Source organism: Panthera onca, chromosome F1, assembly GCF_046562875.1.
Source record: "Panthera onca isolate mPanOnc1 chromosome F1, mPanOnc1 haplotype 2, whole genome shotgun sequence".
Taxonomy (NCBI): Eukaryota; Metazoa; Chordata; class Mammalia; order Carnivora; family Felidae; genus Panthera; species Panthera onca.
The window spans coordinates 56,218,066-56,241,412 of NC_138355.1; the positions used below are offsets into that span (position 1 = coordinate 56,218,066).

The 23,347-nt window shown below is 37.5% G+C and overlaps 1 protein-coding gene across 1 annotated transcript in view; it reads right to left on the bottom strand.

The window, feature by feature from the left end:
• The window catches only part of USH2A (usherin), a 737,363-nt gene that overhangs the window by 320,541 nt on the left and 393,475 nt on the right, over positions 1 to 23,347 (bottom strand). Inside the window, exons 36-37 of the mRNA XM_078441308.2 lie at positions 7,463 to 7,614; positions 2,564 to 2,726 (exon numbers count right to left, since the gene is read on the bottom strand). Of these exons, the coding sequence (XP_078297434.2) occupies positions 2,564 to 2,726; positions 7,463 to 7,614 (315 nt within the window). The remainder of the gene's footprint in view (positions 1 to 2,563; positions 2,727 to 7,462; positions 7,615 to 23,347) is intronic.

Below are 23,347 nucleotides of genomic sequence, written 5' to 3' on the forward strand. Positions count from 1 at the left end.
ACCCCCTTCCAACCCTAGAGTTGAATGCACACCGCCAAACTCTTTAAGTCAAATCTTGTAATTGCTTCCAATTTGTCTGTTTTGCTTTTGGCAATTAACAAACTGAAATGTTATCATGAAGGAGTTCATCTCATTTATAAGACCAGGTTTTCCCTCCACTAAAATATGCAGGCACTCTGTTCTTTATTACCAGCAGGAGATAAATGGCTGGTTTTCGTTGCTGAAGAATATATAATGGTTAAAAAGTCACTTTTTTCCTCCAGCTCTACATAAATCACAGAACTAGTCAATATTTAATAATGCTTGCCTTGGTCTGGAGTCCCTTGATCACCCCTGTCATGTGTAATAGCTCCCTCTCCGATATCTTTGACATAAAAGCCCAGCTTTACTGCAATACTAACATGTAGAGGGTCATTACGGATCGACATTTACCTTAATCTGTGACTGCCAACCATGAACCGATAAATTCCAGCAGATTCCACTGGGAGAAATCAGTAAACTTCTCAGTGGAAAGAACTGAAGGAAAATTCTGCCGAGAACAGAATACATTTTCTACAAGGGCTGCTCTGCAAATGGGTTCTGACTTTTGAAAGTTCTCTTGCTGCGCAGCTTTGCAACATTTAATACCGTTTTGATGGTTTGAGAGACGGGATGACAACCGAAGATGACATGACTTAGAAGGCAAGCAGAAATTTTCTCTGCAAAAACAATGCAAGATTAAACACAAGGGGGAATATGGCTCTTGCATTATTCACCCAGCTGCCTTGGAGAAAATAGCTGGGCTGTCATGGGTCCGGCCTAAATGTTGCTTCTTTTTTTCAAATCGATCATCACTCCTTCACCTCATAATCTTACAAGTGCTTCACAGCAGAATACATCTAAGCCCTGATTGCATAAAAGAGGGACACACCAATCTTTTGAGGTGATAACCTCAAACTCTTTCACTCAACTTGCTGCACATTTGCTTGCCAACACAGTACGCAAATTACAACAGTCTTCATGTTCAGAAAAGTCTTTCCTTACTTGTTTTACACATTGAGGGTATGATTAAGCCCTGCAAATAGCTACAAACAGTTCAGAAACAAACGGCCTTAGAGCCTGGGGAACATCATTTTGTTAACAGTGTATGTGATTATAGCCACATTATTGCATATTGGTTACCAATTTAAAAAGAAACGCTGAAAATAACTCCTTTCAAAAATAGTACGGCCGCTTCTGAAAATTATAGAAGCAAACACTTAAAAAATAAAATTTAAGTTTCCAGTAGAATATACACCTGTGTTTTTCTATGATAAGGGGTTGCTTAAAATAAACTCCTACCTAACCACACCTAACCTAACTTATTGATACAAATAAGTAAGACAGACTCAGAAGACAAGGCGACCTAAGAGAGAAGGAATGTTTCACAACCATATTGCACCATGTTTGATAAGCATAGTGTCTGATCTGGAAAAATGTGAGGTTTCAAGATTTATCCTCTTACAAGTTTTGTCTAAACATGGTAAAGTCAAGAAAGATACATCGATTGCTTCTGCTAAGCAGAACAATCTTTATCAGAAGTAAGGTTATTACTATGAAAAGTGCTAACAAAATGCATAGCTAAACAGAGCAATTGTTTTATGCATTTGCAAATGTACTTCTATTACAAGTTTCAAGGCTGTTATTTCCGTTTTGTAATGATGTTCTAAAAATCAATCTAAATCCTGATATTTAATAAAGTATATGGTACAGTGCCAAAAGTCAAAGTAAAAAAAAAATCAGTTTTTGATATTACTTTCAAGGAGCCCAATGCTGTCTAATCTATGTCCAATTAATATCCTGGAACATATACCAACATAGTTTAGAAATGGCAAAATAGTCACAAAAAATCATTTATTTAAAATGGACTGCAGACTTAATGTTCAACTCTCTGCCTAAATAATGTGTTAGGTTTTCATTTATTAAGCAAGGGGAACGGATATAGAATGTAAAGTACACTGGTCTTTCTCCAGTTTAAGTATGCATCAGAATCACCCAAAGTGTTTGTTAAAACAGAGTGCTGGGCCCCACCTCCAGGGTTCCTGAATCAGTAGATTGGGTTGGGGGCTTGAGAATTTGCCCATCCTACAGTTTACAAGATGAAGCTGTCACTGCTGCTCTGGAGACCACACAATGAGAACTCTGCCCTAACTCATCAATATAGGCTATTTTTAAGGAAAATACGGAAATTAAAATCTGTATCTAAAAGAAAGATGTCAAAAGAAAATAAATTGTTTTCTACTCATATTACAGTTTAAAAATTGGAGGTACCCGAGTCGGTGGGGGGGTGCTCAGTCGGTTGAGTATCCGACACTGGATTTGGTTCAGGTGGTGATTCCAGGGTTGTGAGATCGAGACCCAACTCAGACTCCACACTGAACAAGGAACCATGGAACTTGCTTGGGATTCTCTCTCTCTCTCTCTCTCTCTCTCTCTCTCTCTCTCTCTCTCCCTCCCTCTGCTCCTTTCCCAGCTCGCTTTTGATCTCTCTATATATATAAAATAAAAAAATAGATAAAAATTAAAAAAATGATAAACAAGTTACCTTGATCTGCATAGAAAACCCCAGTGAAAAGGACTGAGTATGTTAAATGTCCATTAGGGTGAAAAGGTGCCTCCCATCTGACGTGGGCTTTCCGGGATCCCTCTGTTTTGACAAACACATTTACTGTTCCGTCAGGAGGAGCTTCTAGAGTTCGATTTTCCACCTGTGAGTATAAAAAGATTTATTTTTGTTTGCAAATAAAATAAGTGCATGCTTCACTTTGAGCATATTTCTTCAAAGAATCTCTTCTCCTGTGAAGTAAACTATTTTGACAGTAGCATCTTGTATGAATACTTCATTTTGTCAGCAGGATCAAAGCATACCTCATGTTTTCTTCCTCCTGCTGTTAAAGCTTAGAATTTGAGCTTCTGACCAAGGCAGTTGTTTGTGAATGTTTTCAGAATATGAGGATCAGCTCACACTGTGATTGCACTGATAGCCGTGTGTATCCATAGACTACTTCTAGGACCGCTTAGAAACAATTTTTATGCTATTGCAAAAGAGAAGAATGCATGAGGTCTATTTTCATAGGTTCTTGACTGGAGTGGTAGACTTCTGGGCTTTGCCAAAGGCCATTCCAACTTCCAACGGTATGCACGCATACTCCCGCACGTGCGCGCACATGCACGCGCGCACGCACACACACACACACACACACACACACACACACACACAGAGTTCTCTGAGCTGTGTTGCTACCAGATACTTAAAGATGGTATCATGCCAGACATCAAGAAATAAATGTGCCTGAGTGATTCCATCCCTAAGGTATAACCACAAAAAAAAGTTGAAAATTTCATTAATATAGTGTTAAGAAACCTATACAGAAAAGAGCAAAAGATGACTTAAAGAGAAGAACTTTGAAATAAAATGTAATCCCTAACTGCACAGGGGCCAGGAAGATTTTAGTAGCTAAATCGAGAAAATGACTAGATGAACCAGAGGATGATGAAAGTGGCAAGAAATTAGAAAGGGATTCAGAATATGTTGGCCTCTTCTAAGAACTGGCTTAAATTTGTTAACTAATCACCACAACCTCATAAGCATCACTCATAAATGTTTGACCTTTTAAGGTTTATTGAATATGTTGATAATTTTGACCTTATTCTTAAAGTACAGGCTCATGCCTCACAAGAAGGTGATCAAACACGAAATCCTTAGGCAGGCAAATATTCTCAATTATGAAACCTTCATTTGTTAGGGCGAATACACTTTCCCAATTATGAAAATAAATGTGAAAAAGACAGAGTGTTAATTTTTAATAAGTATGAGGTCACGACATGTTTTATTTTCATCTGAGAAAGGCTATGGGGTTCTTTAGATCTATAACTCCTACTCATTATTATTATTTTTTTTTTAGTCTAATAGCTAGGTACAAAAAATGGTAAAGAAACTTGACTGGAAAAATATCAATTCATCATTTTAATATTTCATAACAATGCAATTGCTTTCATTATGTCTATGTATATAATTCAAATTATTGCATAGAAAATGATTTTAAAAGGGTTCCAAGTAAAATGAGATTCAGAAGTTGAAGAATTAAGGGCAATTCCAGATAATTATATTATTATCCTCAAATATCTGGTTAATTCAAAATGATATATTTTAAAAATTTCGTTAAGTATCTGGATAAATACCTCAGTTTTTATGCTACATTAAATTTGGCAATTGTACTATTTTGCTTTGACTCAATCTTTAAAAAAAAATTACTTACTATTTATCTACCTTGCCTTAAAAAAGAATGTGAAGGAAAAGATATAGTGGAAGGCCAGCTTGGCTTTTACCTGGAAGCCTCCCTTGACACAGAAAATAAAAATTTTTTTGAGAACAAATGCGCAATGAAAACATACAAACATTTTAATAAAATTTTCATCCTTAATAAAACTCTTACCATGTACCAGAAATCGTTGTGTAAATATTTCATTTAAAATTTTACAGCAATCCCTTTTAAAGTGGGTGCTTTTTTTCACCTGTTGTAATAGTCGAAAATTCTGAGGTTTCATAGAAGAAGTATGTTTCCCAAAGAAGCACAGGGAATAATAGCAGGTTTAGGGTAGATTTCCCATATAGGATTTTCTTGTGAATTGCATATTGCCATTAAGATTTAAATGTCCTAAATAACTAATTTGTTTCTTTGTGAAAAATAAATGTGAAAAGGTGAGTATGTGTGTATGTTCGTTTAGGTGTGTTTATGTGTAGAAATATACTATCATCAAGAAACCAAAGCAGCTTTTTAACCGTATCACACTGCAGTGACCTATAGTTTCACATTTCATCCTTAAAAGGGTCCTTGGAGAATTGAATCCAATGAATGTTCCAAGGCCAGACACAGTCATAAAATTCCCAATCTTAGACTCCACTAGGGTTGTCTAACGTTGGCTAAGTGGGGAAAAAAAGAAAAAAAAAGCCAAGTGATTATCCTATGGACAAATTCAATGCATCTTATTATAGAGACACAAAACGTGAAGGGTTTCTCTCTAATCTAATTCAACAATATCATTGAAAGCAGAGAAACCTTTTAAAAAGTAATTCTCTGTTGCATTTTCTGTTAATTTTTCATTATCTCCAACATTAATAAAACCCCAATTACTGGATTAAATTTGACAATACCTATTAGCATCTTAAAAGTAGGATCAAAAGCATTATAAATTGTTTTTAACACTGATTTCTTGAAGAGCCAAATACACGTGTAAATGAATGAGAACTGAACTTGAAGATGGGTATAGAGCAGTTCATTCTTAATCACAAACAACAGGTCACAAACTTAGGCTAAAAACAAAACACATTGAGCTAATATTGCATTAAAATGGTAGAAATATGGGATATATGTATGCATTTTTATCTTTTAAGTATTCTATTTTATAGACTTTGTCCTTTTTACAATTTTTTCCCTTTATTATATCAACTTGCCAATTTTGAGGGTGACCCATACTACGTTCAGGACCAGAGCATATCTGTCACCAAAAACAGAATAGTATTCCCTGCATGCATGAAAAATAATGATAATAAATATATAAAAGATGCAAAATAAACAGGCTTCTCTTTCTAAAATCCAAGAATTATCATTTAAAAATGCTGTGAGGTGAGCAAAAGTTTGATTCTCAAAACTTAATTTGTCAATTTCTGCCAGCAAAAGATTTAAAAATAGAAACCATGACTTTTTTTTTTATTTCAACAAAACATTTGTTATAACATTGGGCTTGAGATAAAGAATACCCTTAAGTGATGTAAGTATCTGAATCTGTATTATCCTTCACGATTGTGGTAGATATCCAGGGAGATTTGGAATATTCATGTATGTAATCTCTTCAGGGTACAGTATGTACTGTAACTGGTACAAAAATATTTTAGAAATCACTCGAAGACCATAGGTTTTAACTTCCTGGCAGCATATAGTTGACTTGTTCTAAATAAAGACGCTGTTCAATCCCAGTGATTAGAGATGGATCATTGACTTGGGAAAAGCATTTGCATACTGAGCATATGATAAAAAAAAAAGTACCAAGAGGAGAAAATAGCTGCGCTTTACCCCAGGACTGAGTCTGGAATGTCTGAGGCCATGGCAGAGCAGGTTTTACAATCCAATTCTGTTTTCCCCCTTCCCATCAGGGCATTGTGGCATTTGATTTCTTAAGGTTAACATCGCCCACTGTCTTACCTGCACCGGCTGCAGATCAATAACCATGTCCCCCTTGTTTAAAGTTGCCAGAACATCAAGGGACAGTGTGGGAGCCAATTCAGTAGCCAGAACCAATTTGCAGTTTGTATTTTTGAAAAAGTCTAGGTTTCGAGCTCATGTAAAGTGTGCTCATGTTTCTTTTTCTTTTCTTTTGAATGGAGAAGAAAAGCTGGCCTATTGCCATTCCTGCTTTTAAGAGTAAGTAACCATCAGAGGGTCTGAGCTATAAAATACTTAATGGCAATAAAGACTACAGCTCAGCTCCACCGATAGATGATGTTAGCAGTTTGGAAGGCAACCAATCTTTGCAACGAAATGGGAGGTGTGATCAAAAATAAGGAAGCCAAAATTAAACTGTAGAGCTGTTTTTCAAGGTAATATTTATATAATACACTCTTCAATGAAGACAGAGTGCATTAAAATGATAGAGCATTAGCAAACATTGCCAAAAAATATCTAAAAGTAATGAGCATTTCCCTTAAAAGAAGCTAAATCTAATTAAGGAAAATGCACAAAACATAAAATGGGATGTTTTGAACCTAAAGAATGTCATGCTAGTCTATGACAATTATGTACTATTGAGTTTTAAAAATTATATAAAAAATAAAGAGCACAATTTGTCAATCTCTTAACTGCTAATGAAGTATAGATATACACTATAGATTTCTGAAATGTGGATATCAAAAGCTAATATCAATGCAATTTTAAATACTGTTCTTTGAAACTATATCACATTAATGATATAAATATATTTGATTCTAAGAGATGAGGCAAGCTCAACCTTTTAATTGATTGACCTACTTGCTGGGCGGTAATGTTGCCATATTTTGGCAATTATGGACTTTTAATTATTTTTACTTTTTACTCATAACTTACTTAGCTGTTGAGGCCATTATTAGAGAGAAAAACATCTACTCAAAATAAGTCACCCAATTAAACAAAATTGTATGTATTTCTGCTAAAGTGGCCAACTTGCCTTTAAAAATGTCAGTGAGATATAGATTTTGTCCTTCACTAGACCTATGGGCGGTCTTGAAATTTATGTTGAATATAAACTCTTTCTTACTAACTCTTAAGTAAAATTTTATAAAAAGAACATCTCCTATCCTGCTTGAAAGCCTAGCTGTGCAGGGAGTGAGTCACCACCACTTACTTCTTCCTTGATATTCCCTGTCATCTGACATTCGGTACATTCCCAGAATGTAAATGCACATACTCACCAGTGGGCCCAGAGCACAACCTTTGGCCGTGCATGCTTGGACTCTGAAGGAATGTAAGCTCCAAGGAGCAAATCCATAAGCATGACAGCTGAGTTCTGAGGAATTGTGAATTAATATACCATCTAGATATAGTCCATAGCTTGTGATAACACCTGGGAAGACAATAATTGGCTTTTAGTGTGACTTACGAGACAACAGCAAAGAATGTCTTAAGAAAGCAAGCACTTACTGATGGGATTTCTAATTTCATGGAATTACTAAACTACGATATCTGGTATTTTCCCTGGTCTAAACCCTGTCTCTTTCGGAAGGATAAGACAGGCATTAAACCCTTAAATATCAAAGTGTTAAGCTGATTAGTAGAGAGACAGAAATAGGACCTAAGAGTCCCAGTATGGACTCTTCCTACCACATCATGTTAGCTACTACCGTCTGCGTTCCAGATCAAATATGAATAGATTAAGTACATTTAGAATTTTTATTGCTTTCTAAAATGATATCCTTAATCGATATGCTCTAGAAGTCAAATGACCTTATTTGTTAATGCATTGTATATTACTCAGGATATGTCAAGCACTGTTCTAAGCACCTGTTGTATATAAACTCCTTTTTGACCCTCTCCTAGCAGCATTACCAGAAGAGAGGCAGTGTTATTATCATCACCATTTTATAGATGAGGAAATCCAGACACAGACCTATTAAGTAACTTGCTCAAAGTCATGTAACTGGCAAGTGGTGGAGTCAGGATTTGAATCTGGTCAGGAAGTCTGGCTCCAGAACCCATGCCCTCAACTACAATATTTCATAACCTAAACATAAAAGCCAGGCACAAATCGCACAAATTCCATTCATGGGACAAACATGAATGTTTTGGAGAAACTATGATTTGCTGTTTGTAATGATCAATTAAATTTATATCAGAAGGAAAGTTATGTGTCTTTTCATGAAATCAACTAGTAGAGATATAAGAAATTACATGGTTATTGAATATAATCATTTGAGTTATTCAATCAACATATTTGCATTTTAAAGGAAGATAGGAATCTATGTTCACTGGAATTACAGAATCCCCAAACTGATGAAGCATTATACTATGAGAAACAAAATTTTGCTTACGTGCCCAAATCAGAACCTCTTTCAAAGTAAAATTAATTTCACAGTGGTATTTAATTGCTTGACTATAGGATCCTGAAAGCAATCTTGACTCTTCCTCACCTGTGTATTTCTAGACCTCAGCACCATGCCAAAAACATAGTAGGCACTTAATATCTATTGATTGAATTAATAAATTAATGAACATGCAGCATAGTAAAAGTATCAGCATCCAATATAGAGGGAAAATGTAAGGCTACAGGAAAGACAGATACCTAGCTACCTGAAATATGAAAGGAGACTTGGTAAAAAGATGATATTAAAAAATAGCTCCAAGATAGAAGATTTGGAGAAGGAATGAGTTTTGAAACAAAAGATTCTAGTAAAGTCAAGGTTCCAAAGAATTAAGCTGGCTTCCAGGATGCCTCAATCTTAGACTAGGAACACCAGATTTGGTCTCATTAATGTCCTGAAGGATGATCAAACCTTCACCCATCAACACATCAGGGAAAGCATTACTGGTGGGACCATGACACCAGGAGCTTTTCACCAGTGTCCGTCCCATTCTCCTGGGAGGAAATTGCTCACTTCACAAACCTGCTCACGATGTTCGGCAGCACCATCATCTACAAATTTCTAGAATGCTGCACTCATTGTTGGGCTATCCTTCATAACTTTGCTTTTGATATGAAAATCAGTTTATAACAAGAGAAGTAAGGTGTGAGCTAACACCATAAAAGTTACTAATCTTACAATATATACCATCAACCTGTACCCTAAGATATTGCTGGAACAGCCTACTGAGACCTACATTATAGCCTAGGCTGGGTGATAATGCCTGTGGATTTGGGGGGAGGGGTGGTTCCTACAGGATGCTGCATCCGATTTTAACTAGGGGGTCAGTATTTGATGCTGGCTTTTCTTTAGTGAGAAATATAAAAATGAAAATCAAGAGAAGGTCCTCAGAGTGTTTCCTCTCACTATTACACTTAATAACCTACAGAAAATATTTTTGCTTTCTCTAGCCACAAAGAGGAATACTATGTTGCGGGCTGCAATTTAGATACCACTAAATTGGAAACTGAGAACATTACTTGGCAATTTGGGACCCTCATGCAACTACATCAACAGGCAAGAAAAAAAAATAGTACATAGAAATTAGCTTCCTGCTGCACACTGACACTAAGCCATGTAAACCTTTTAGTAATGAAGGTTCAGGTTGCCTTACTAGGTCAAAAATCCTAAACAGATGAGCTACTGGCCGAGGGCAAAGGGAAGAAGTCATAAATATCAACTGTGATCTTATGCTAGTTATGGAAGTGAGAACTGTAGGTGTTACTATGCCTTATTTTTGCATATTACATAAAGATTTGTACATAATAACGAATTTTCTCTCCTCCTTTTCCCTACTGATTTATATAAAGAAAGTTAGTGGGTATTCATTCTATCTTAGTTTTTAAGTTGCAGACAATCCAAGGGGTGTGTCTAAATTCAAGGGGGAATTCACACTACCCAGATGGGAATATGGTGACAGAGGGTGAGAGCATTTGCATTGTACAAAGCACAGTAGGATGTCAGGCAGAAGCATGTAGTGATTACTGCTGGTCACAGAAGGTAATGGAAGGAAGAGGAATGTGTACGGGTGCTGACTAAGCTGGTTATTCATCAAATTCATCTACCTACATCCCCACATCTACGGTCTGCTCTGTATGCTAAGCCTAAGAGCCCATGCTCTACATTTGCGGCCATCTTGTTTGTTGGTTTCCTCCTTGATTTCACAATGGGAGGCACTGCAAGGAGGGCAGGAACAGGACGAAAGAAAATGTCCAGCTTCCAGTTCCGAGAGCTGAGGCTTTCGCTGACTGTTGTGAGGTCAGCAGAGGGGCAAAGCAGCTGTGGCCTCAAGCAGTCTAGGCAGCAGATATGTCTCTTCTGCATTTCCAGCTTCTTCAGTAGTGGACTCTGGCTGGCACTGGAGCTCAGGCTGGGGCAGCGCCTCTTGTGGGTTCAAGCATCAAATCAGCAAATCCTGCGGCTAGCAGTTGCTGAGGCAGACTTGGAAGCCAGAAGATTGGGGAAGTTAGCAGCTCTCTGCAAATCACCTGTTTTGCTTCTACAGCCTTTCCAACGCATTTGTAACCAATTCCTTATATTAAATATAGTCTGTCTTGAGGTGCCTGGGTGGCTCAGTCAGTTAAGCACCTGACTCTTGGTTTCGGCTCAGGTCATGGTCTCATGATTCGTGAGTTCGAGCCCTGCATCAGGCTTTGCACCTACAGTGCCCTGTGGTGCAGAGCCTGCTTGGGATTCTCTTTCTCCCTCTCTCTGCCTCTCCCCTACTTGTGCTATCTCTCTCTCTCTCAAAATAAATGAACATAAATAAATGAATAAAGTCTTATTTCTAGCCCATTTTCTGTTTTACTAGGTAGATCTTGGTCAGTACATCCTTTAGGATTAAAGTTGTTTATATTTAAATGAGCTAATACTTTTGAAATAAAGCTACTGCTCTGGCTCCTTTTCCCTTCTGAGGATAACTTTGTATGCGAGCCCTATGGCTACACAAGAAAAAGTACAGCTGCCAACATCTGTTTTCCTTTATTCTAGTATGACTGTCTGTGAGAACTCTGAGAATCCTTACAGAGAGTATTCAATTTACTGCCATTTAATACTTGACACACAAAAGCACAAGTGAATCAAAACTAAGAAATGTAAGATATATAGTGTAAAGCCAGTCACAGAAAATTTAAGAGAAGAAAAATGGATAAAATCACAGTAATAATAATGATAAGAAATTATGACGGGCCAGGCGTTCTGCTAAGCAATCACTTAATCCTCACCAAAAAAATCTTCTGTGCAAATAATGTGTTGCAGAAGCTCTTAAAGAAATTGTGAGACCCTTGAAATGCTATCTGCTTGACCTGCTTCTCAACAATGAGATAGAAAGTACCCAAATCAATATTTCCGTTTTCTTACATAATTGGGGAACAGGGAATTTCTTTTATGCTAGGATTATGTGCATAATATCTCATTTATCTGACCTATTGGGAAATGACATATTTCATAGAAGTTAATTTTTTTATAACTAAATCTCATTCCTTAAGTACAAACTTTAAGAATCTTAACCATTTTTAAAGGAAATCTTTGTAGCAAGGACTCCACAGTACTTACCTGTGTTCCCACACAGACTATAATGAATATAATTGAATCATCTTGTGATGACTCAATCTGTGCATTATGGACATCAAAGACTATATTCTCTAATTCAGTAACACCCTCAGGGACTGATGAGATATGGGGTACTTCCTTAGGTTTCACCCTTCACATCACTCTGTGGCTGTACTTAATCCATTCTTGTGCCTGCTTTTTGAGTTCCTCCTCCTTCCTCCCTCACTGACAGTCTCTCAAAAATTTCTTCTTTGTTTTGTCTACCTGACTCGAGCAAGCCAACCCCTAGCAAGCTATGCTAAGAAACTAGATAACCATGACATCTGGAACTATGGATAAAGAAATAATAGACAGTTACTAAAAGAAGGGCTTAGAGTAAGATGAGTACATGGAAAATGAGCTGAGAATAAAATTAAGTGAGATTTGTGACAGTTAATTCAACTGCTCAGAAACTTTTTAGTATCTAGGATGCATCACCTTGAGAGGTGGGTAAGACTGAAGTCCATCTTGCGTGCAGGTGAGATCTCACACACACACACACACACACACACACACACACACACACACACAATACTGAGTTACCCACTATTCTGTATGTAACCACTATTTGACAGCATTTGTAGGAAGAGTTAAAAAAATCAATTGTAGATCCAAATTGTAGAATCCAAGTATACACTGGGTGAGGATAGTCTAACCTTTAAGTCATATTGGAGACTTTCCTCTCCCTCCCCAACCAAACCAACGCCATTACTGAGACTTATAGACTGTACATTCCCAATTGGTCTTCACCTATCTCCATACCCACGGCCACGGAGTCCAGTCTACCATCATCTCATACCTGAAAATAATAGCCACCTACAAGTTCTGATGCATTATTCATGCTCCCGTACAGTTCATTCTTCGCACTGCAGACAGAGGGCCATTTTTCAGAACACATATCTGAACATGCCCCATGTAATCAGTGATCAATCAGGCCTTCTCTGCGTACTAGGAAGATGAGAGTTTCCCACCCCAAGATCAGGAAGCCGGGATCAATGTAAACATGTTGCGAGGGTGGAACAGACCTGTGATGCTGGTCTCTCTGGGTTTTCTGCCCTAGCATCCAGGTCTCACCAGCTAATCACCGTATCTCAAGGTCAGGCCAAAGTGGGATACCATATGATTTAGAGCTGGTGTCTACATTTGCCACACAAAGGAGCCTGAGACAAGTGCATTTCCTTTGATCTGGTTTGGGTAAGGCCATTAACTCTAAATTCCTGAGTTAAGAACATACAGCCAAACTTCCTGGTAAATTTGTAGACAATAAGAGATGCAATTTGAAAATAACGATCCATTTCTTACCAAGATATGCAGGCAGATGTCATCACTTGTCCTCATTAGTAGACTTTTTGATGTAAATAAAATTAGTATTATATGAAATATTGTATGATTCAGTTCTAAAAACATACATTTAGTAAATAATAAGTATAAAATATGCACTAAGACAACAATTTGCATTGACTTCAGATTCCCAAGGTGTATTACAATAACTAATGAATATAATCCAGTGGAAATTTTAAGTGAAGCCTAAGGAGACACTTCTTTGAGTAGAATACACGACACAGATGAGTAGCTTTGGGAAAACTAAAATGCCAGGTTCTTAAAATGCTGTGTAAGTGTTTTTGAAATTATAAAACACCTTATTACTTAAAAATATACTGAACACTTACTTTGAATCAGACAATAGGCTATATGCTTTATGTGAATTATTTCCATTAACAACACCAAGAAATAAGAAGTGTTATTTGCCTTGTTGTAGAGTTAAGGGAAGGGAGTCTTAGGCTATTTCCCAAGGTCACGCAAATCATTATCAAATCAGGGTTGGAACCTGACAATCTCATCCCCCTACTGCCCCTGTTCCTCTTCATTTGCAGCCTAACTTTCTCTACTAAAATATTTAGGAATTCCTCTCAATTTAAGAACTGATGAACACATTCTGGCCCTAAAAGCAACTCAGTTGAGCCTAACTGAAAAATAATATACATGTATCGGAAGTCCATTCCTGAAAGGTACAATACTTGGTACTTTGGGGGATAGAAAGGATAAGAAATAATATCTGGATTTATAGAAGTAAGAAAAGGGTTAAACACAGGTCTAATTAAACAAAAATTCAAGAGTTGAATAAAAGTGATAAGTGCCACAAAAACGTTATGCCCAACAAATGGCGTAGACATACAGGAACTTCAAGCAGGGGCAATCACTGGGCTACAGTGAGTCCTAAAAGCTTTTTAGAGTAGCTGGGCCTTCTGTACAAAACAGCTGGGTCTACCATGGGTCTTCTGTAAAAGGTGAAATGTGAAAAGGTCATAGCTCAGGAAGATGTTCTTGGTGGGAACATGGCATTTACCAATGCCTGGAAGCAAGAAAGCGCAAGGTACAGTAAAGATATCCAGAACAGATCAGTGTTTTGTTGTTATTGTCGTTAACTGGTTAAAATCTAACAGAAAATAAGCCTTCAAAAGGAGGTCTGGGCCTTGAATGCTCCCCCAAGGATTTGGGATTTTATGATGCACAGGAGAACCATGGACATCTTGGTGTTCTGACCAGGGGCAAATAAACGTCATATTTAGAAGAATTAATCTAGAGTCGCATGAATTGCAAATGATTGGAGTAGGGAAGACCATGGAGGTGGGGTAAAGAAGGGCAGCTAAATATCTCACAAAGAGAAAAATAATTTTTAAAGGCACCTTTTCCTGAATATATAGTAACTAGTTGTAACTGAGGCAGGGATGTGGGAATACCACATGGAAGCAGCAGTGTGGAATTCTAAGACAGAAACACCTTTAACAGTTTTACATACTTTTTCTTCTTTAATATAACAAATTTATGACACTTAGGGCTGAGGTGGATTAGACTGCAGTATGGTGTAACAGGTCACGAGTCAAAAAAGAAGAGGGTCTCTCTACCTCATTCTGAGATGGACTGTGAAGTTAGCCGTGAAAAACTCACAAAAGCCTGCTACCAAAGAACTAACTTACTAACTTACGCTACTGGCTAAAGGAGGTTCTGTCTGTCAGTTGGAGGGTTGAAAAAAAAGTCACCCCTCTGTTTTGTACCAGTGACAAAATCATAGTTGTGATAGTGCACTATGCTTTTGAAAGATGATGCCTTTTGGGAAAAGTGGGCAAAGGTCAATGAGATCTCTCTGCATAATTTCTTAACAACTGCATGTGAATCTATAGCTATCTGAAAATAGAACATTTAATTAAAATACAAAACAAAAACTGTTGTGTAGGGAAGCATGAAAGGTAAGAAGAGGCAAACACTGGAAAGTCAGAGCAAGTTTATGCTGAAAATTTAACGGTATTCATGTTTTAAAATCAAGTGCTATCAATCCTCAGGAAAACCCCTTCAAGGCAAAAAAGAGTTTCACTTTTCCTTTAGAGAGTTTGAGAAAAAAGTTTGAGAAAGGTTTTTTTTAATGTTTATTTGTTTATTTTGAGAGAGAGAGTGCATACACATGAGCAGCAAAGGAGCAGAGAGAGAGAGAGAGAGAGAGAGAATCCCAAGCGGGCTCCATGCTGTCAGCACAGAGCCTGATGGGGGGCTTGAACTCATGAACTATGAGTCTCTGGTGGAGCAATAAGGCCCTGGAGCCCAGAACCAGGAAGAATGGAAACAAAGTCTTTAAATTCTGAGACTCCATTCTCCTCCCAGCCTTGTGTCTCTTGCTGCTGCTGCCTCCCAAGGACAAAGCAAAAGGAAGCCAGAGAGAGAGGAAGCCCATTGACGCGGTGAGGAAAGGGCAGCCTTGTAGGCTACAGGACTGAGTGGAAGGGAGGAGAGCGGAACCAGAGAGTCCAAAGATATATACACCTAACTTAAAACAATTATGGTAATGTATTTTATGATATTTCCCTGTTTTGTGCTTTTCGGGCTTTTCTCTTGCTTATTCTCCTGTGCTAATAATGTGTAAGATAGCTGTAACAAAATGCAACAATATTATGCTATGTGGTAAGGGGGATCAGGTTATCTAACCCAGGTGTACACGTTTAGTTCTTCAGTGGATAATCCACAAAATGCATAGTTAATTCCCATCGGCTCTCCCATGTAAGCAGTTTCAAGTTTACACCTTTTGCTTTCCACAATGGTAGAATTTTTAAGGTGTTTAATTTTCACAGGGAAGCTGAATCATAATTGTCCATAAAGCACATCCTCTGGGATATATATCTTTGTGCCTCTTCATCATGTTATGTCAAATTGTATTTCCTAGGGTGCTCAATAGGTTGTCATATATAACCAAGGAAATTCAATACAAGTACAATACAATGTAAATTTAATACAAGGTATCTCTATTTACACTGAAGGATTCTGTTTACTATAAGAATTAAACAACAGTGCTTTAGTGTGTCATAAAAATAACATGTATAGTGAATATAGATGCTCCAAACATATTTGTTTGTTTTTTCCAGTACATCATGGCAATGTGAATATCAACCGTGGGTTTTCCCCCAAGGTCCGGATGATGATTGATTGTGGCAGATATCTCCCTGTGTGAATACTTGATCCTTCAATTAAAAAGGAAAAGAGAGAACAGCTTTCACATTGTGGAATCGTGCCTTATTACTGTTATGCGCTCCTAAAAATGGAATCAACGGAATCTAAAAAAGATTGTGCTTGGGAGATTGTACCTGACAAACTGATTGGAGGTGTTTCATAAAAGTTACACAAGGTTTGCTCAAAACTGTCAAGCAGTTTTCCTAAGTGATTCACTGAATTCTATAATCCATTTCTCCTATTAAAACGGAGCATTTCCAGGAAAGAAAATAGAATCACATTTTGGCTGTTTAAAAATAAAGTTATTTCAAAAGAAGAAGTTTTAAAAAATAGTTATTTCTTTAAAACCAGAGAAAAATCAGAACAGAGATCTTAAGAATTTTGAGATTTGGCACTGAGAATAAGGCATCAAACAAGTAAAAGTATCTAAAACTTTTTTTTTCCCCACATGGCTTGATGGAATATTGAATTATGAGCTTGTTTTGCAAAAAGCAGAGGCAGGAGAGTACAGTGAACAAAATCATGAACTTGAGTCATTCACACCTTGTGTTGTATTACATTCCTACTTAACCCGTTGTCTTGAGTGATTATTGCTTATAAGTCTGGGTTTCCACATCTGAATGGTAGAATAGCAATACCCATTTCATGGACTAGTTGTGAGGATTAAAGTACCTGACAGACGGTTACAAGTGGCAGCTATTACTACTACCACGACTATTAGCATTGCTGGGAAATCAAATACTTCTTTCTTTGTATAGGTGAATCAGTATTTGCACATACACCTTCACACACATATATTATAAAAGTTTCTTTCTTATCTCTTAAAATTTTTTTAATGTTTAATTACTTTAGAGAGAGTGAGACAGAGCATGAGTGGAGGAGGGGCCGAGAGAGAGAGAGGGAGACACAGAATAGGAAGCAGGCTCCAGCTCTGAGCTGTCAGCACAGAGCGCATCATGGGGCTCGAACCCACGAACTGTGAGATCATGACCTGAGCCGAAGTCAGGCGCTTAACCAACTGAGCCACCCAGGTGCCCCATCTTTTTTATCATCTCTCAATGTGAAGGACAACATAGGATATAGATACTATATCCTATAGGATATATATATATATATATATATATATATATATATATATATATAGTATCTATATCCTATAGGATATAGGATATCCTATATCCTGTATAAAAGTTCTACAGCTAACTTTTTCTCTTCTACCCATTTCTGACGTCATACATATGCTTAAAAACTGAACTAAACGTTCTTCCAACAATGTTCTATTGTCTTCATGGCACTACGTATACACCTGCAAAGATCATTAACTCCCTAAATTGTTTCTGTTCCTGTTGACACTTACTGATACAGTTATGTCTTCGCATATATCTGTATATAAAATCTCAAAAAGCCAGCCCCATATAAAAGGCTGAATTAGGAAAATGTTTTCAAAGGTTCCTCTTCTCAAGAAGTCCCCAAGACCCAGTCCGGTGCATACCCGGCTCTCTTTCCTATGCCCATCTTGACATTACTCAACTCTGAGGGAAGTAACAATCTACCCCTTTCCCACTGAGGCATGCACAGCAGATTCCGGCTTCACGTGCTATCTCTCTTTACAATCTTGACAAATCACCAGGCTGAGAAAATCTTATGCCAAGTGACTGGGTCTTTGTGTCTTCCACAGACCAAGAGGGAGATGCCTTTCTGTTGCCTTTGAAATAGTTCACCTATATTACGTAATTGTAAAAACATGTTATAAATGTGCATCTGCACATATTATATGATTGCACATGCATATACTTCTCATGTCCACACAATTGCCATGTTATCATTGTCCCTATCATCAGTGAATATTCATTCCTTTCCCAGGTATTTAATACCCACCTACCCATGACTGGCACCCTGCCAACTGGGGGAATTAGAACCTGGAACAAAGCACACAGAGAACAAGGGATATCCCTGCCCTTATGTGGGTCACAATCTAACAGGGAAACTGTTTTAGTAAATTCACATAAGTCCAAGACAGTGGATAGTCATAAGAAATTATAAATATTAATAATAAAGCAGGGGCACCTGGATGGCTCAGTTGGTTAAGTGTTCAACTTCACCCTGGGTCATGATCTCACAGTTTGCGAATTTGAGCCCCACGTCAGGCTCTGTGCTGTCACCTCAGAGCCTGGAGCCTGAGCATTAAAAAATAAATGAGAACAATTTCATATTCTATATTTCTAGTTACTATTTTCTTAATAAAAGCATATATTCTAATTATTTTCAAATGTCACTAAACATTATGCTAAATAATGAGGAATAAGTTTGGTGTAGTCAGATATGTATGCTGATTTTAGCAAGGTGGATTTCAAGTGTGAGGAAAAAACATATTTACAAATTCTGAGGCCTACGCTTCTGAAAAGGAATATGGCTCATGAGAATTTGGAAGCTCTCAAAAGCGTAATTCTAATTATGCAATTGTAATCTGTACAACACAGGTCCCAAATTTATTAGACAGTAATCCTTCATACTACTTCTCATTGATGGCTGATGGTCTGATAAAGGAAGAGTCAGGGTGCTACAGATGAAAGGATTCTTATCCACCTAAAAGTAGCTCTAATTCAGGTTTTAAAATCCTGCCTGAATTTGCAACCTGCAAAGAACATGTTTGTTTGTTTTTTTAAGCTTATTTATTTTGAGAGAGAAGGAGAGAGAGAGTTCTAAAGGGTCAGAGAGAGAGGGTGAGAGAGAGAATCCTTACTGGGCTCCACACCATCAGTGCAGAGCCTGACTTGGGGCTCCAACTCATGGACTGTGAGATCACGACCTGAACCGAAATCACGAGTTGGACGCTTAACCAACTGAGCCACCCGGGTGCCCCAAGAACACTTTTGCCAGAGGGAATGTGGATGCCAAGTGCTCCGATTAGAGAAACAGGACTGGAGTTGCCACACCACCATTTTTGCAGGTATGGGACTAGAATTCGGTAGTACTTGTTTGAAGGAAAGCAAAGTCTTAGGTGTGAATCAAGTGATAAAGACCCAGTGTGTAAGGACTACTTGGCAGTCTAAGGCAATTAATGGCAAGTAGCATTTTTTGTAACAGCAAAATCTTAAATATCCACCGCTAAAAGATGGGTCACATAAGCTGTGGTTTTATTCAGTGGGATTCTATACTGTCTTTCGAAACAATGAAGTTGGGCTATGCTTAACTGCCACGGAAAGATGTCTCCGCCATGTTGTTAAGTGAGGAAAGCAAGATGCACGATAGGACAGATAGTATGATCTCACTCTGGTTTAACAAATGTATATTTTATACATATATCTTTATGTGATTATTAATTGAAATTTGTGTTTGTTTTAAGTTAACACAGTCCTTAATCTTTCTCTGGTTTAAAAGTTTACTGCATTTTATTATATCTTCTCTACATCATATTTTTGTAATTATGGTAAAAAAAACACAGAACTTAAAATTTTCCATCTTAACTATTTTTAAATTATGGTTCAGATTGTTAACTAAATGCACATTGTTGTATAACAGATCTCTAGAACTTTTTCATCTTGCAAAATTGAAACTATATTCATTCAATAGCAACTCTCCATTCCCCCTCCTGAGCTCCGCTCCTGGTAACCACATTCTACTTTCTGACTCCATGTGTTTAATGACTCTAGATTGCACATATATGTGGAATCATGCAGTATTTGTCTTTCTGTGACTGGTTTCTTTTAGTTAGCATAATGTCCTCAAGGTTCATCCATATTGTAGTATGTGGTAATTTCCTCTTTTTTTTAAATTATAACTTGTTTTATTTTTTATTTTTTTACATTTACATCCAAATTAGTTAGCATATAGTGCAACAATGATTCAGGAGTAGATTCCTTAGCTCCCCTTACCCATTTAGCCCATCCTGCCTCCCACAACCCCTCCCGTAACCCTCAGTTTGTTCTCCATATTTATGAGTCTCTTCTGTTTTGTCCCCCTCCCTGTTTTTATATTATTTTTGTTCCCTTCCCTTACATTCATCTGTTTTGTCTCTTAAAGTCCACATATGAATGAAATCATATGATTTTTGTCTTCCTCTAATTTCACTTAGCATAATACCCTCCAGTTCCATCCACGTAGTTGCAAATGGCAAGATTTCATTCTTTTTGATTGCCGAGTAATACTCCATTGTATATATATACCACTTCTTCTTTATCCATTCATCCACCGATGGACATTTGGGCTCTTTCCATACTTTGGCTATTGTTGATAGTGCTGCTATAAACATGAGGTGCATGTGCCCCTTGGAAACAGCACACCTGTATCCTGTGGATAAATGCCTAGTAGTGCAATTGCTGGGCGGTAGGGTAGTTCTATTTTTAGTTTTTTGAGGAACCTCCATACTGTTTTCCAGAGTGGCTGCACCAGCTTGCATTGTCACCAACAATGCAAAAGAGATCCTCTTTCTCCACATCCTCACCAACATCTGTTGTTGCCTGAGTTGTTAATGGTAGCCATTCTGACAGGTGTAAGGTGGTATCTCATTGTGGTTTTGATTTGTATTTCCCTGATTATGGGGGAGTTGAGCATTTTTTCATGTGTCAGTTGGCCATCTGGATGTCTTCTTTGGAGAAGTGTCTATTCATGTCTTTTGCCCATTTCTTCACTGGATTATTTGTGTTTTGGGTGTTGAGTTTGGTAAGTTCTTTATAGATTTTGGATACTGACCCTTTATCTGATATGTCATTTGCAAATATCTTCTCCCATTCTGTCAGTTGCCTTTTAGTTTTGCTGATTGTTTCCTTCACTGTGCAGAGGCTTTTTATTTTGATGAGGTCCCAGTAGTTCATTTTTACTTTTGTTTCTCTTGCCTCTGGAGTCGTGTTGAGTAAGAAGTTGCTGCAGGCAAGATCAAAGAGGTTTTTGCCTGCTTTCTCCTCGAGTATTTTGATGGCTTCCTGTCTTACATTGAGGTCTTTCATCTGTTTTGAGTTTCTTTTTGTGTATGGTGTAAGAAAGTGGTCCAGGTTCATTCTTCTCCATGTCACTGTCCAGTTTTCCCAGCACCACTTGCTGAAGACACTGTCTTTATTCCATTGGATATTCTTTCCTGCTTTGTCAAAGATTAGATGGCCATACGTTTGTGGGTCCATTTCTGGGTTCTCTTTTCTTTTCCATTGATCTGAGTGTCTGTTCTTGTGCCAGTACCATACTGTCTTGATGATTACAGCTTTGTAGTATAGCTTGGAGTCTGGGATTGTGATGCCTCCTGCTTTGGTTTTCTTTTTTAAGATCGTTTTGGCTCTTCAGGGTCTTTTCTGGTTCCATACAAATTTTAGGATTATTTGTTCTAGCTCTATGAAGAATGCTGGTGTTATTTTGATAGGGATTGCATTGAATATGTAGATTGCTTTGGGTAGTATAGACATTTTAACAACATGTGTTCTTCTTATCCAGAAGCATGGAATCTTTTTCCATTTTTTTGTGTCTTCTTCAATTTCCTTCATAAGCTTTCTTCAGTTTTCAGTGTATAGATTTTTCACTTCTTTGGTTAGGTTTATTCCTAGGTACTTTATGGTTTTGTGCAACTGTAAATGGGATCGATTCCTGATTTCTCTTTCTGTCACTTCATTGTTGGTGTATAGGAATGCAACCGATTTCTGTGCATTGATTTTATATCCTGCAACTTTGCTGAATTCATGAATCAATTCTAGCAGTTTTTTGGTGGAATCTTTAGGGTTTCCCATATAGAGTATCATGTCATCTGCGAAGAGTGAAAGTTTGACCTCCTCCTGGCCGATTTGGATGCCTTTTATTTCTTTGTGTTATCTGATTGCAGAGGCTAAGACGTCCAATACTATGTTGAATAACAGTGGTGAGAGTGGACATCCCTGTCTTGCTCCTGACCTTAGGGGGAAAGCTCTCAGTGTTTCCCCATTGAGGATGATGTTAGTGTTGTGTCGTTCATATATGGCTTTTATGATCTCGAGGTATGCTCCTGCTATCCCTACTTTCTTGAGGGTTTTTTATCAAGAAAAGATGCTGTATTTTGTCAAATGCTTTCTCTGCATCTATTGAGAGGATCATATGGTTCTTGTCCTTTCTTTTATTGATGTGATGAATCATGTTAATTGTTTTGTGGATATTGAACCAGCCCTGCATCCCAGGTATAAATCCCACTTGGTTGTGGTGAATAATTTTTTTAATGTATTGTTGGAGCCAGTTGGCTAATATCTTGTTGAGGATTTTTGCATTCATGTTCATCAGGGAAATTGGTCTATAGTTCTCCCTTTTAGTGGGGTCTCTGTCTGCTTTTGGAATCAAGGTAATGCTGGATTCATAGAAAGTGTTCGGAAGTTTTCCTTCCATTTCTATTTTTTGGAACAGTTTCAAGAGAATAGGTGTTTACTTTTCCTTAAATGTTTGGTAGAATTCCCCTGGAAAGCCATCTGGCCCTGGACTCTTGATTTTGGCAGATTTTTGATTACTAATTCGATTTCCTTACTGGTTATGGTTGTGTTCAAATTTTCTATTTCTTCCTGTTTCAGTTTTGGTAGTGGATATGTTTCTAGGAATTTGTCCATTTCTTCCAGATTGCCCATTTTATTGGCATATAATTGCTCATAATATTCTCTTACTATTGTTTGTATTTCTGCTGTGTTGGTGTGATCTCTCCTCTTTCATTCTTGATTTTATTTATTTGAGTCCTTTCCTTTTTCTTTTTGATCAAACTGGCTAGTGGTTTATCAATTTTGTTAATTCTTTCAAAGAACCAGCTTCTGGTTTCATTGATCTGTTCTGTTGTTTGTTTGTTTTATTTCTATAGCATTAATATCTGCTCTAATCTTTATTATTTCCTGTCTTCTGCTGTTTTGGGGTTTTATTTGCTGTTCTTTTTCCAGCTCCTTAAGGTGTAAGGTTAGGTTGTGTATCTGAGATCTTTCTTCCTTCTTTAGAAAGGCCTGGATTGCTATATACTTTCCTCTTATGATTGCCTTTGCTGCATCCCAAAGGTGGTAATTTCCTCTTTTAAGGGCAGTGGTATTCAATTGTATATATACACACACCACATTTTGTTTATCCATTCATCCGTCTGTGGACATTTGGGTTTCTTCCATCTCTTGGCTA